The sequence below is a fragment of the Fusarium vanettenii genome (genome assembly GCF_000151355.1).
Source record: "Fusarium vanettenii 77-13-4 chromosome 2 genomic scaffold NECHAsca_18_chr2_1_0, whole genome shotgun sequence".
Taxonomy (NCBI): Eukaryota; Fungi; Ascomycota; class Sordariomycetes; order Hypocreales; family Nectriaceae; genus Fusarium; species Fusarium vanettenii.
The window spans coordinates 3,278,934-3,292,734 of record NW_003315867.1 but is presented as its reverse complement, the minus strand read 5'-3'; the positions used below and the strand labels follow the sequence as shown (position 1 = coordinate 3,292,734).

The window sequence follows — 13,801 nt, the reverse complement described above, 5'->3', positions numbered from 1 at the left end:
ATAGAGTCGGGTCCTCTGCAGCCGGAGTAAGCCGCAATGGGTGTTGGGGAGAGGGAGAAACTGGTGTCTTAGGCCATGCATCCGGAGTATTAAGCCTCACTGCTGGACTAAGGAACCTTGAATCTAGGTCGCCGGCTCGTGGGGTGGGTGGCATTGAGCCCAGAGTAGAAGGGGAACTAGAGCGTGAGACCTCTAATGCAGGTATCGACGATCTTCTTCTTGGAGAGTAGGATCCTGCAGATGGAGTCGGAGCTCTTGAATATTGTCCATCAAGTTCTGGACTTGGCGAGAAGTATCTTGCGACTGGGGTTGGGGCTCTTGAAGATGGTCCGTCAAGTTCTGGGGTGGGCGAAAAGTATCTCGCAGCTGGGGTTGGAGGTATTGATGCCGGCGAAGAAGGAGGGCCTGAGATAGAGGCTTCTGGTGTATATGGGCCCGTCCCTGGTGAATAACGTCCAGCGGATGGAGTCGAGGGTATTGAATTCGGAGTGAGGCGAGAACTTGGCGAACAGTATCTTGCAGCGGGAGTAGGGGGCATCGAGCCTAGCGAAGAGGGGGAGACTGATCTCTCAGCATCAAATGTCCGTCCCTCTGGTGTGCATGACCTCTCAGTTGTTTGATAGGGAGCGCCTGAGTTAAAAGCCCCCAGTGCTTCTATAGATGACCCCTCGGTATCTGGAGTCTGGGGCCTGGCCTCTGGAGTAGCGGGAATCGAATTGGGAGTAAGGGGCCCCAAATTTGGAGATGGCATCTAGCCTGGGTCATAACGGGGTGAATTGGACGGGTTTGAAGGATTCTGACACATAGTAATGAATTGATAGAACCTGATGAATTGATATGGTTGTGTTCTATGGTGTTGACGAAGAAGAGTTTGGATTGAACTAGACCATAGACGGGGATGTATACCTGGCCAGCTGCACCTTCCATCAAATGTCGCATCATCAGTCCTGACAATGAGGCTCAAATATACGAACTTAACAACTACGTTGGGTTTAATAGTATCTATGTTAGAGTCATATCTTGAATTATCTGCATAGTTGCCTAAAATGTGGCTTTTTGCTACACAGCGAATTGCTCATTGGCCAACGCCATTACAACTTAACTAGGTTGCAAGGAAGAAACCATATACGTATTCTCTTTATAATCGAAAACCTAGTATTTTGAACATGCTTTGTTAGTGAAAGAGGACGCATTGTTGAGTTGTCATGTGTAGATGCTTGTGTATGAGGCTTGAGTTGAGCTGTCACTGTTGAATTGCACCATTCCACTACCTGTCTTCGCCAAACCCTTTCAACACTATCAACACACATTATACAGTGAGTCTAAATGTTGAGTTCGAGAACAATTGAGCCTTGATATTATACCCGCGTCTTCGAATATTTGGGCGTCTTACAACCGTGCCATCGGTTGCACAACCACCACTAACACGACCCACGATAACCTCTAGCTATGACGTATGCCATGAACCAACTGGGTTTAAGGTCCATGACAGGTGGATCTCGGCCTGGACCCGACACATGGCAGTGGGCTCGTGCATGACATGTGGAGTCATTGAAGCCAGCACGTTGGTTCTCATTTCTCAGCTTTTTTGTGTGTCCCTGAACTCGAGTTGATACATCACGCAAGGTAGTGATACCGTTTGCATCGCTTATTCAATCTAACATTTCCCATCTCATCCAAGTCATTCAAATCATATCCCGTCATCCAGCGCCCGTCCATGCCTCGGCCTCCCAGAGGTCCGAGAAGGTATCATTCATCAAACATCAATAGCCAGAAACAACCGGCCACAGAGGCCCAATGACAACCGCCATGTCAACTCCTGCCCTGCCAAACCAAAAACAATCTAGTAACGACACAACAACGCCTGAATGCATGCCGTGACCCGTTCTTTTATCAGCAGGCGAAACCCTGTCTACATCCGTGTAGGATAATCCTCCATGTCGTCATCGCTGCTCTCCTCCTCTTCACTGCCCGGACTATGCATAGCACTCATGTCTGCGCTCGGCATGCCGCCCAAGCCGTCGAGAATGCCACCGCTAAATGTTGGAGGCGCTGAAACTGAGAGGTCGACGTGGCTACCGTTGCGGCTCATCGATGGCTTCTCGGGCAGCTGCTTCAGCAGGCCTGTCGAAATATCCAGCATGGTCATAGCAAACTCGGTCAATCCCTTTCCTTCTCCAGGCTTCGAGCTCACTGAAAGAGTCCATCGATACTCTCCCAGACGTCGACGATACCAGTCAGCCTCCTCACGTCCTGGTGATGTGGCCCAGAGTAGTGAGCCAAACGTGCCAATCAGGGCAAAGTTGGTTTTTGACGCAAAGTACCAAAACGATCGCAGGTGGTTCGGTGTCAAACGGTTGACAAAATCCATGGCAGAGATAAGACGGGCCTTGGCAGCACTGCGACAAATGTGCTGCACGTACGAGTCAACCGTATTCGATTCTGAAGCAAGTGACCGGATGATTCGTCGATGTAGAGTAATTTCGGCGGCAAAATATGCCAAATGGAGATATCCAATACTCGAGAGTCTGCTGCTTGGGTTAAACGACGAGTAAGAAGAATCAAGTCGAATCAACTGCGGTAGCCCTCCATACCACTCCTTAAGCTTCAATTGGATCGGCTTTGCGAGTGACAAGACGAGGTGTGTACCTTGCGCGCCTGCATTGGCGACTGTATTCATCGCATGTAATGTGTAAAAGGTGTCGAGGATCTCGGAGAGGATTTCGGAAAGTTGCACCACCCGCATAAACAACATCCGGCCTTTTTCGATATCCAGCTTCTCCTCTGTATCATTCTCGTCCCATTCGACATCCGGAAAGTCATTAGGGGTGAGGGATTTCACTCCCCAGTTGGTAGAAAAAATGTGTGATGGTCGTCCATGAACCAGAGCCCCCCATTTATCCTGCATGTAAAGTGCCCAAGCCAATCGTTTCCGAAGCCCCTTTTCCCACGGTGGAATCTTCCATCCTGAACAGTCCAGATGTAATCCAAGCTCATGTCCAAGAGCTACAAGCTGGGCCGTCGGTGCCCACTGATCACCCTCTGGTCTCTGGGACAGGAGCAAGCCTGCCTGGATCGTCGACAGCTTTGGTCGGAAAGTGGCCTCATCCAGTGTCGCACGGATAATGCTCTCAAGCTCCTTGACGTTGGGGCGAGGCAGACCAGCAAGATCCTCGTTCTGGTCCCACCAATTGATGGCGAGCAGGTAGACGGCGGCCAACAGAGGCGGTGAGAATTCTCGATGCGAGCGTTCGTACTTTTCCATAAAGACGTGCTTCTGTATAATGGGGAACCCTGGGTGGATGACCCGAAAGTAAATGTCGATCAGATGCCGGCCATGAGGGGCCACAATGGACTCGACATGATCAGCGTCCTGCTTCACATGTTCGTGCCCTGGTGTGCTGGAGTCAGGCAGCATCAAGAAGGTGTCGTGTTCACTGACTTTGCGGAGAGTACCTCTGGACAAGAGGCTCTCGTCGTGGGGATCGAAGGAGGAGAGGTTGATGAGGGAGGGTTCAAAGTCGGTGGTGGGACCGATGTATTGGCTGTAGCGATCGTTCTGGAGGCCAAGCGTACGTTTCAGCATGGTCGGACCGCCGACATTTGCCATCTCCTCCAGGAACGAGCTGCTGGCGGCGGTGCTAGAGAGGCTAGAGTTGTGGTTTCGTCGCCTGGATGCGAGACCCGGAGAACTACAAGACCAATCACGTCAGACGAGTTGCACGAGTGAGACGGTTATCAAGGAGTAAAAGTTGAGTGGAGTGGCAGTCGTTGTGGAGAGAAGGCTGGGGATGACTGACCTTCTTTTCCCAACATCTTGGCCGTCATGAAGCTTTCTTTTTCGGGACTGGGGACTGCAGGCCAGGGAACACTCGGAGCCAGCAGCTTGGCACTGAGCACAGCCATCGTCATCGTCGTTCATGATACAGCTGGTACGCGAGTAGCGGCAAGCCAGGCAGGGCGGGATGGGGGAGCCGTTGAGGGATGAACCCTCGACAGGGGCAGAACTGGCAGCTCCGTGGCCAATCTCGAGCCTATGGAAGCTGTCCTGGCGATAAGAGGGCTCGGGCCGTGGAGGCTTTGGAGCGATGGCGATAGGCGCCGTCCTCTGCACGGGGGCCGAAGACTGGGGAGACATGATGCCGGGGTGCTATCTGGAGTATCCGAGGCAATGGAATCACCATCAGCAACTCAATTCTGTCAGGGCGGACAAGGTTCAGATTCAAGTCAGGTCAGGCGCCCGCTGCCCTGGTAGAAACGGGCGCGAGATGTTGAGCCGCAATGCCCTCAACGTCAACTCTATGGGGCTGTGATGCGAGAGATAGATGGCCCCACGGGGTCGGCAGTGACGCTGACGCAATATGCCCTAGCTACAACCACTGAGCAGCGAGATGATGTTGACGATGGCTAATAGAACCACGTTATCCAAATCAAAGTCGAAGATGGGCGCGTGCCAGTCGCACACGCGGGCAAGCAATGGTTGGTGCGAGATAACAGTCTGGGGAAGCGTGGACGGACGAGGCGAGGAGTGAAGGAGGGAAAAAAAAGATAAGAGGTGTCCGAGTGTGTAAGTGGTTGGAGACAAGACAAGAGGGCAAAGAGTGGGATCCGAGATGCCGGGATGCCAGGGACTTGCTGGGATGGCGGATGGCGGGCGCAGATGGGCGCCGATGGAGTCGGTCGACAGACGGGAGACCGGGGGGGTTAGCTGATAAGGCGGGCAAGCGGGGAGAGTTGACTAAGGAGCTGGAGCTGTGTGAAAACCAAAGTCGGTCTCGGTCCAGTTTGAGTCAGTCTGATATCGAGTCGATTGGGAGTCGTGTCAAGACGCAGAGAAGGTCGCGCGATGCTTGGTTGCTTGCGGGATGTTTGCGGGCGGCGATACACCAGCACCCAACCAGACGAGACGACCTGGGCTTGGTGCGCCCGCTGAGATCTGTTGGCTGCTTCTGGCTGGCTGCTTCTGATGTTCAACTCCAGGCGGGGATAAAGCCTGGGGAACCGGGGATAGGATTGGACGTTGGACGACAAGCGATGCAAGGCGAGGTCTCAGATGGTGATTTCTGACGTGACTTGTTGACTTGACTTGGAGAGAAGATAATCCGAGGGTTACTGTAATGTTGTGCGCTGATAGAATGCCCCTCAGGTAACGGCGAGATAAGCTAGCAGGCCTATCAGAGTTGATGTCATTGAAACGGCCGGTGCACGCTCGGGGAGTATGACAGTGACAGAGTAAAACAGAATGTCAGTTGACCGTGTCAAGTCAATATGAGTATCTGCAGGATAAACGCTCAACCATGACAAAAGACAAAGCAGAAGAGAAAAGAGACCGCCTCAGCCAAGAAAGAGGATTTGCGACAAATGTGGAAGACAGGCATGTGAGAGAGGGGTACCTAACGTTTGCGGGGAACACCACAAACAAAAAAGTACCTCGAGGGGTCTCCAGATCCCCAGCTCGGGGCAAGCCTTTTGGTGACCCAAGAGGGCTCGGAGTTTGTCCCGAATGGGGAACCTTGGGGTACCCTTTCCCCAGGGCAAGCTGCACTGCATTGTCCACTGAACAAGATCCGGATGGAGCCTGTGTAACCATGGTCGAGTCACAGTCTGAGCGGTCTCGCTTGTCCTTGCAAGGAGAGCTGTTTGTGTCTGTACAGCTGCAAGAGCTGAGGCCATCAAACAAAACAAACCTTGTCAACCTCGCTCAATCTCCGAGTATCTGGGCTGAGGGACCTAGCCCATGGCCAGCCTTGAATCCTCCATCACCATCTTGAACATCTGGATCCTAGCAACCAGCACCAAACAGGCAGGACCAGCGCAACGGGGTTTTCTCGGCGGCGGAGGACCAAGAATACCAAGAAAAAAAGGCACCAGCTCATTTTCGTCAAGGGTGTAGCATGCGCGGATCCGACTCCAGGTCTTGTCTCATGCCAGTTGGACCAGTTGGTGAGAGAGGATACGGCCCGCCATAGGCAGGATTGGATGGATGCTGAGTTGGAGGGCAAAGACTGAATGGTTGACAGTAGCAGAGAGCTTATCTCGAGAAAAGTAGAGGAGATAGAAATACATAATGGCAAAAGATAATGGCGAAAAAGAAAAGATGGAACCCTCAACTCGCAGACGACATGAGCGTCGCATGTCGCATGTCGCGGGACTTATCGACAGGCAAGTCAGCGCTAGACATGATAGGTACTGATACACAAAGGTTGACCGTCCCGAGGGCGCAGACAGACGCCGATTACCAAATGGAAAACCGATTGCAGAGCCTGTCTTCCCTCATTCTGCATGGTCTGGCGGTTGCTGTAACGTAATGGCTCGGGGGGTTGGTGCCTGTGGCCTCAGTGAAAAACGGAGCTGCCTGCACGGTCTCTGGCGGCTAAAATAACCTTTTTTTTTTACTGGCTCTCGCCTCAGACAGTCCGACAATTGATGTTGAATCGTACCGACCACCCGCGAATCGATACCCTTTGTTGTAGGTAGGTATCCATCTGCTCACTTTACCGGTCTGTTCCATCTTGCTTGGCTTGCGAAGCTCCTTCCCCTCTGTGACTGTGTCCCGCTCTTGTCTCTTGCCGTTTCTCCCTACCGACCTTCTCCTTCCCGTCTCCTTCTCCGTCTTGACGCTTCCGACTTGCTCCGATGACAACGACTCAACTTCCCCATCATCATCAAGTTAATACCGCCAGCCGCGCCTCGGCATCTTCAATTTCATGATATGAATCGATGAGTAACATTTCCCTTCTGGGATCCGCACGCGACTCGAGATCTATCAGTCCATCATTATCAACAGGTTCAGCTTCTCTAGCCAAATACAGCTTCCATGATTGGCCCACAAAGTCCTCCCCGTTCAGAGACTCCATGTCCCTGACGACATGCCGCATGCGCGCCTATCGATGCTGCCCGACAGTCGACATCTTGTCCGCCGTGGGGGCTGCAGGGACGGGGACGTGAGGGAGTTGCCGGTCCTGCCCCGGTGGCCCATGCTCCTGCACGGACCGAGTCTTTACATGGTGCCAAGCCCGGCCCTGCGGTTTTGGATATCTCCGGAGCATCATCGTCATGGTTCGGTCCGGGGCCATGGTTTGAGTTGAGGCTGTTTGATGCCAAGCGCGATGCGATAGCTTGTTCATAATGGGATCCATAGGCGTATCAGTTTGAGTGCCGACATCCACGTTACGGTCAAGTTCGCCGAAGCGGTGAGCCGACGTTTATCGCTCATCGGTCATCTCAACGTTGTTGAGTTGCATTTCTGCCACGTGAGGGTGGAGACAGTATCGTCCTTGATCAAAGTTGGTTCGGATATTGACATCTGTCTAAGGCGCCCAGACCATGGTCCTCTCCTCGTAGAGCTCGGTTGGCTCGCTGGATCCTCGTGCTGGTAGAGTCATTTCGAGTTTCTCTTGGACCTTGAAGCCGAGCCTCTCATAAAAGGTTACGGCGTTCATGGTAGCCTCAAGAATAACTGCTGCATTGTCGGCTGCTGCCTCGGTCTGAACTCGTCGAAGAAGTCCAGAAGCAGCTCCTCGACCACCGAACTTTGGATCCGTACAGAGATATGACACGTCTACCCGCGTTAGCCTCGATCAGCAACTCGGCGACAAGAGAAAACTCACGGTAATGCGGCTTATCACCGAGCACCTTGACTCTTGCTTCTTTGGTGAGAGCTGCATATGAGTCGAGATACTCCCGCCGGCAACAAGCCGGGAATTCGTCTTCGCTGTCCGACCGCGTTTGCCGCAGGCCATGAATTGCCCACTTGACAAAGCTCAATATCTTTCCGGTGTCTGTGTCTCGGGCGATGAGGACGCCCTTGTCGTCGCTGCGGACGTGATCCATCGTCTCTCTGCAAAGCCAACCTCGAAGGAATTCCAGGCTCTCAATGTTCGGAAATTGGGCATGCATCAGCAAATTGGGGTCCATTGCGTCCAAATGGACACTGGCCATGCTGGGGGCGTCATTCTCGGAGGGGACAATAATCTCAAAAGACATTCTGGGTCTCAAGGTAAAGCAATTGACGCAAGTCGGTGGTGGGAAGTTGATGGACCAACCAGGCTCACGATGTTGAGCAACTAACCCACGTGATCACCCCAGATCCACTCGGCAGTCGTCAAGACCCGTCGAGATGAGATGCAGGCTGGCCTCATCTTGGCAACAGTCAACATGGAACCCTTGTTGGGATATGTTGGAATCTGAAGTCGTTGCCACCAGGTCAAGGTCCACGGCAGTCAGCCCTGTTTATGAGAGACAGATGTTACGAGTGAGGCCTGAGGCCAGATGCTATACGCGAGGCGAGATGCTATGAGCGAGACGAAATGACAACTTCCAGAAACTTCCTACCGACGTTGCATCGACGCAACCCTGCCAATCCTGCAATTCCGGTGTATTAACCGGCAATCTCAGATACGAGGTCGTATATGAGGCTATACCCCTGCCCTAGTTGTGGAACTCTATTTCCCTGGTCTGAGCCTTGATAACTACACGCCCGGACAACCGAGTTTAAGAAGCATAATTTCGATGCTGCTGTAGGTTCAGTTGTCACTGTTGCATAGGTCTGGATGCCTCATAGTTAAGCTTAGCATGCATGCCTAATCAGACTTTTAAGTTGATGGCATAGTCTAAGCGGCCGGGGTCATAGCATGTGTATAGTATGTATCCAGAAGCCAAGAGATCAAGACAGCCAACAGGAGGGTCGAATCAGCATGCCAAGGTGTAGCACGTAACTCTGCTGTTCCATATTACAACCATATGACTACTCAATGGCGAGAGGAACTTTTGCGTTGGCTCATCAACGTTCACATTCAACGTTCACATTCAACGCCAGAACCTATGGACACTATCCAGGGCAGCATCACCAGCGTGGTATGCGACCTGTGATTCTATATGTCGTCATGAGCTGACACCAGTAAAGTAATTGTGAGCAGTTGAGCCCAGCCTCATGTTCATGAATACTCAGCCCCATGACTCACATGCCAACATTACGTCGAACATCATCCCATGGCATTCTCGTCCACGATTCTACTCCTCTTCACAGAATGTCGAAGAGTATGGAACGGAGCATGCTGAACAACACCACATCGATGTATGGAACAGAGCACAGTCACATCAGAAAACCGACACCAGTAAAGTAATTGTGAACAGTTCAACCCAAACTCATGTTATAAGGCAAACTTAGTTCTTTGACTCACAGGCCAAATTGACATCAGACACCATCCCATGGCATTCTCGTTCAGTTCCACTTCTGCTCATAGTATCAAGGGGTATGGAATAGAGCATATTGAATAAAGCATCACATCAATATATGGAACACACACATTCACCAATCATAGAGAAACAGAAAGTGAAGGGCCACTATTGCAGCAACTATAGACCTAGTCTGGCGAAATACAAAATGACTCCACGCGTCTGCCAGCTATTAAAACTACTTAGAAGAATTTGCGGTTTGCAAGTGTCCCTTTCCTTGCCTCTTGGGCCAAAGGAAGTGCCGGCTAGGGCAAAAATGATGACAAGAAGATTTTTTTGGTGATGTACCCTTTTAGTTGGGGGGTTGGAAGGAAGGCAGCTTGCCACCGCAAGCGTTGATGGCCTTGAGGGCCTTGACGTTGGAGACGCCAACAGCCTCGGCGGGCTGATCCTTGGCCTCGCCGTACTTGGGGAGCTGGTCCTCGGCAGCAGGAGGAGTGTAAGGAACGTTCTCAAGGCTGACCTCGAGGCTAGGAACCTCGGACAGGGGAATCTTAGAGCCGTCGACCTAGATGGAGTTAGGGAGGGTTACGATATATGAGTGGCGAGTTACATACCTTGACAATCTCAACCTGGAGACCGGTGGTGATGGTGTCAGCAACCTTGGTGGGGGAGCAGGCACCAAGGAGCTGAGGAGTATCGGCAGCATCGTCGACGGAAAAGGCACCGTGGACAGTACCCTCCTCAGGCTGCTTCATGACAACGAGGCCACCGACTCGCTTGCCGGAGACGTAGACGTTGACGGAACAGGGTCGCTCAACCTCGGTGACATCAAGGCTGACCTTGGCGAAGAAACGGGTGGTCTTGCCATCAGCACGTCCCTCAAGACCACGCTTGCTGGAGCTAGAGCCGTACAGGCTGTTGATGGTGCTGCGGGCAGAGCTGGTGAGCTGAGAACCGGACATGCGCCAGTACTCAAGACCGGCGTAGGTGTAGCCAAAGTTTCGGATGCTGTTGACGGAGCTGGAGGTGTGGAAACGGCCACGGGCAGCGTAGAAGGGCTGGAGAGGAGAGCTAGGGGTGATGCGAGTGCCCTGGGGAGTAGAGTAACGAGAGCCACCGCTGTAGGAGCCGGTGAAGCTGGACTTGTCGGGGTGCATGAACTGCCAGTAGGTCCAGAGACGGTCGACGTTGGTGTGGTGCATCCAGAAGATGGGGTCGAAGCCAGAGAACTCGGCCATCAGAAACTGACCAGCACAGGCAGCATCCCAGTGAATGGCGTTGTGGATCTGCTCCAGAGAGGCACCGCTGTTGCCAGTGGAAGCAAACTGGGCGAAGCTGGTCGAGTGGGTGAGGACATCGTAGGTCCACTGCTTGTAGGGTCGCTGGCGGAGGAGGCCGTTGGCGGTCGAGGGGAAGCTGTCAGGGGCAGGGCATCGGAACATGCGAGCGCGGTTCTCGTCGTCCCACTGTCCATACTTGCCAGCAACGGCGTCCTTGGGGAAGGTGTAGGTGTAGAGAGGGTTCTTCATGTTGATGGTCTTGAGGCCGCTGCCGTTGGGAACCTTGACGTTGACCATCTGGGGGACAACGGCGTTGGGGATGCCGTCGACGGCCCAGTCCCAGTAGGGGGATCGAAGAGTGTTGGCGGCATTGACGTACTGCTGACGGTACTTGGTAGGGTAGAGGTTGGCGAGTCTCTTGGCGTGCTCGACGAGGATCTGCTCAAAGAGCAGGACGTAGGGACGGTGCCATGTCAAGAACAGGCTTTCCTAGGAGGGGTCAGTGGTTGAATTGAAAGGGGTCAACGTCGAGCATACACCGTGGGGACAATACCCAGGCCAGCCGTTGCCGTTTCGGCCGCCGCCGCCATTCCACTGAATAAAAGGCTTGCCGTGGATACCTAGACAGTCAGTACAATGAATTGTGAGTCCTGACGTGATTGCATACCGGCAACTTGAAAGTAAGACTTGAGGTCAGTCTCCTTGGCATCGTACATGGTGCGGAGGGCGCGAATGTAGAGATCCCTGACAAGTTAGTTGACAGGCCGCCACAACAGATCGACATCTCTTACCATTGAGGACCACCAGTTCGCTGGAGATCGTTAATGCTCTTTCGAGCAGGAACAGCTCCCCCTCCAGAGACGGGAACACCAGTAATGAAGATGTTTTGGGTCTGGGCCTCGACGGGGTTCACCCCGCCGACGACGGCCAGAGCCGCAATGAAGAACTTGCCCAGGAACATGATTGACCTGCTAGAAACGAGTGTACTTGGGGTCGTGCTATTGAAGTAATAGACGACTTGAACCAGGAAAAGAGCAAGACGGACGGTAATGAAGAAGGGGAAGAGACTGAATATAAGTCCAAGCCTGAACTAGCCAGCTGGGCCAAGACTAGGCTTGTCCATCACCACGACCGCCGCAACACGGGGATCCATGGCTTCTCCGCATCTGCTTTCCGCAACTCCCGTCCTTCTGTCAAGGCAAAGGGGTTCGCGACTGGACTCCCTGGGTGACAAGGGGGAGGGTGTGAAGGGTAAAAGGGAATATCACCCATGCACGTTTACTTTTTAGCACGCTCGTAACGCCACGAAGTCTGTGCCCCCTTTGGAGGAGGAGTGGCCCACCTTGCCGTTACCTCACAACCTCTCAGCCTGGAAATTCATAGGGAGGCCACAAATCCAGCCCGGCGGTAGCGTCAGCGGTGCCTGAGCGAGGCCTGTAAGCTTGAGGAACTTGGACCAGTAAAATGGCAGGCCTCTCTCGTGTAAGCACGGGCTAGAAAGCTGGGGCTGGAGGTGCCGAACGCCGCCAGCCGAAGGACACTCACTCTCAGGAGAAAGGCACAGCCTATGGCGTAGCGCCCAGCTTGGTCCTGGCAGCATTGCAGTGGAGATTTTTTACTCTCGTCGTATTTTTGGCGCTCGATTAAAATTCATGGAACAGTCCTTTTTTGGCGCTTGTGTAATTTCACTGATGCTTCCATGCAGGCTCCGATGCGACAGGCCTCGGCGCAGAGTTGCCGACGGGACAGAGAGTATGCAGAGCTGAGCTGAGCTGAGGAACAAAGGGCCAGAAAACAAGGCCCGTCTAACAACTGGCCCGAGATCATCTCGACGCGCCGTTTGGTCGCACAAGCTGACAATGCAATGCGGCGCCATGCACCAACCATTCGAGCACCAAAAAAAGATGATGATCCTCAAGATGCACCCAGACGTGAATAGACCGGGTCGGGTCGGGTCAATGATTGGCAGCCACAAGGTCAGCCGGTTTCCAGAAACAAGTCTCGGTGCGTCAATCCTACGTCAGGCGTCTAGGTAGACCTGGTGTTGTTGTTTTTGCTGGCAAGGCAAATCCGCCAAAAAGCCACGGCCGACGGCACGTTCGCCTGCTGTCCAGGATGACCACTCGGCAGACGCCCAAATACGAGGCTCTCTGCCGTCTTGTGAATCCCTATGCAGGTCGCAAGAGGGCTGGGCGGCTGCACCTCTGCTTGGTCAATTGACAGCCCTCCCCTCAGGTTCAACGGAGCCACCTGAAAGTGAAGGCCTGCTCAGTCCTTTTGTGTGCTTCTCAAGAGAGTGTGTGTTTTTTTTAGATCATGACGGATTAATTACGGTCTCGGCCACTTCTGGTTGTGCTCACCGTTAAGCTAGTTCACCACCGAACTACGCGAGTTGACCCATTCAGTTCCCATGAAACAGCCACCAGCTCACGCCTCTCGTGGCTTGTCCGTTGCAACTGCTAGCTCGGGACTAGCCTCTCCTTGGTAAAAGGGACGGAGTATTGATTGCAAGGGCTGACTACAGAAAAACTCAAGGGGACGGCGCCAGGGGCGAAAAGCCTCGTCTCGATTCTAGCCCGCCACTCCTGGCGCGTGATGCCACTCTATTGGAACTATTGATTTGCCCTTTTGGTATCCGTACCTTGTTGAAATTAACCTGACGAATCCCCTGAGATTGCATTTAACTACGGGCTCCTCGCTTGGCTATTCTCATACGATGCTTTACTGTCAAAAGGGTGTCCTGCGGTAAGCCATACATATCTCGGTCAACCACTTACAGGCTCTACACGCGCAGACGCAGACGCAGGTCGTGAATCTCTGTGTACATCCCATCTGTGGGCGTCCGCATGTAACGCATCCATCTTCCCAGCTGGCAACCTCGTGTTGGCCCAACCACACCGCCCTTGTCCCGATCAAGCATAAAGCATAAAGCATCTAAGCATAGGATGCCGATACGAGCCCTACCATCATTGAAGTTGTGACGTCTTCTTTTTAGCTCGACGTTTTCCGCCAACCGACGGAATTGATCATCATTTGAGTTAAAACATCAGTTGATGATCTTGGCAACCTACTTTGGCAACTTGGTTCAACGCCATGGCGATAGAGTGCAACATGACCAACATCCACGGGTCATCCATATTCGGGCATCTATATTCAGAATCCCCCTCCTTCCGTTGAGAACCGGATCTCGTTTTGACACAAATGGCCCCGTTTAAGAGCTGACGGGTGCCATATTTGGATCTCTACCGCAGGGCCTCAACGCCAAATATGCAATACCTAATGCGAGAGCCTACCACGTAGCAGATCTAAGACTACCACTCCATGATCTTAGTGGCCAGATC

The 13,801-nt window shown here is 53.0% G+C and overlaps 3 protein-coding genes across 3 annotated transcripts; all 3 read right to left on the bottom strand.

Annotated features, from left to right (window-relative positions):
- Positions 1 to 1,912: 1,912 nt before the first annotated feature.
- On the bottom strand, positions 1,913 to 4,138 carry NECHADRAFT_32901 (uncharacterized protein; the record flags this gene model as incomplete). The annotated part of the gene is made up of 2 exons (XM_003046151.1): positions 1,913 to 3,692; positions 3,801 to 4,138. 2 exons carry the CDS (start codon positions 4,136 to 4,138, stop codon positions 1,913 to 1,915), a joined length of 2,118 nt encoding a protein of 705 aa, XP_003046197.1.
- A 3,172-nt stretch (positions 4,139 to 7,310) lies between these two features.
- NECHADRAFT_91293 (uncharacterized protein) lies at positions 7,311 to 7,986 on the bottom strand (the record flags this gene model as incomplete). Its single annotated transcript, XM_003046150.1, has 2 exons — positions 7,311 to 7,519; positions 7,611 to 7,986. 2 exons carry the CDS (start codon positions 7,984 to 7,986, stop codon positions 7,311 to 7,313), a joined length of 585 nt encoding a protein of 194 aa, XP_003046196.1.
- A 1,350-nt stretch (positions 7,987 to 9,336) lies between these two features.
- Positions 9,337 to 11,424, bottom strand: NECHADRAFT_66755 (uncharacterized protein). The gene is made up of 5 exons (XM_003046149.1): positions 11,252 to 11,424; positions 11,128 to 11,204; positions 10,998 to 11,080; positions 9,795 to 10,949; positions 9,337 to 9,745 (listed from the first exon to the last, which is right to left on the bottom strand). Exons 1-5 carry the CDS (start codon positions 11,419 to 11,421, stop codon positions 9,530 to 9,532), a joined length of 1,701 nt encoding a protein of 566 aa, XP_003046195.1. The 5' UTR covers positions 11,422 to 11,424; the 3' UTR covers positions 9,337 to 9,529.
- Positions 11,425 to 13,801: the final 2,377 nt, after the last annotated feature.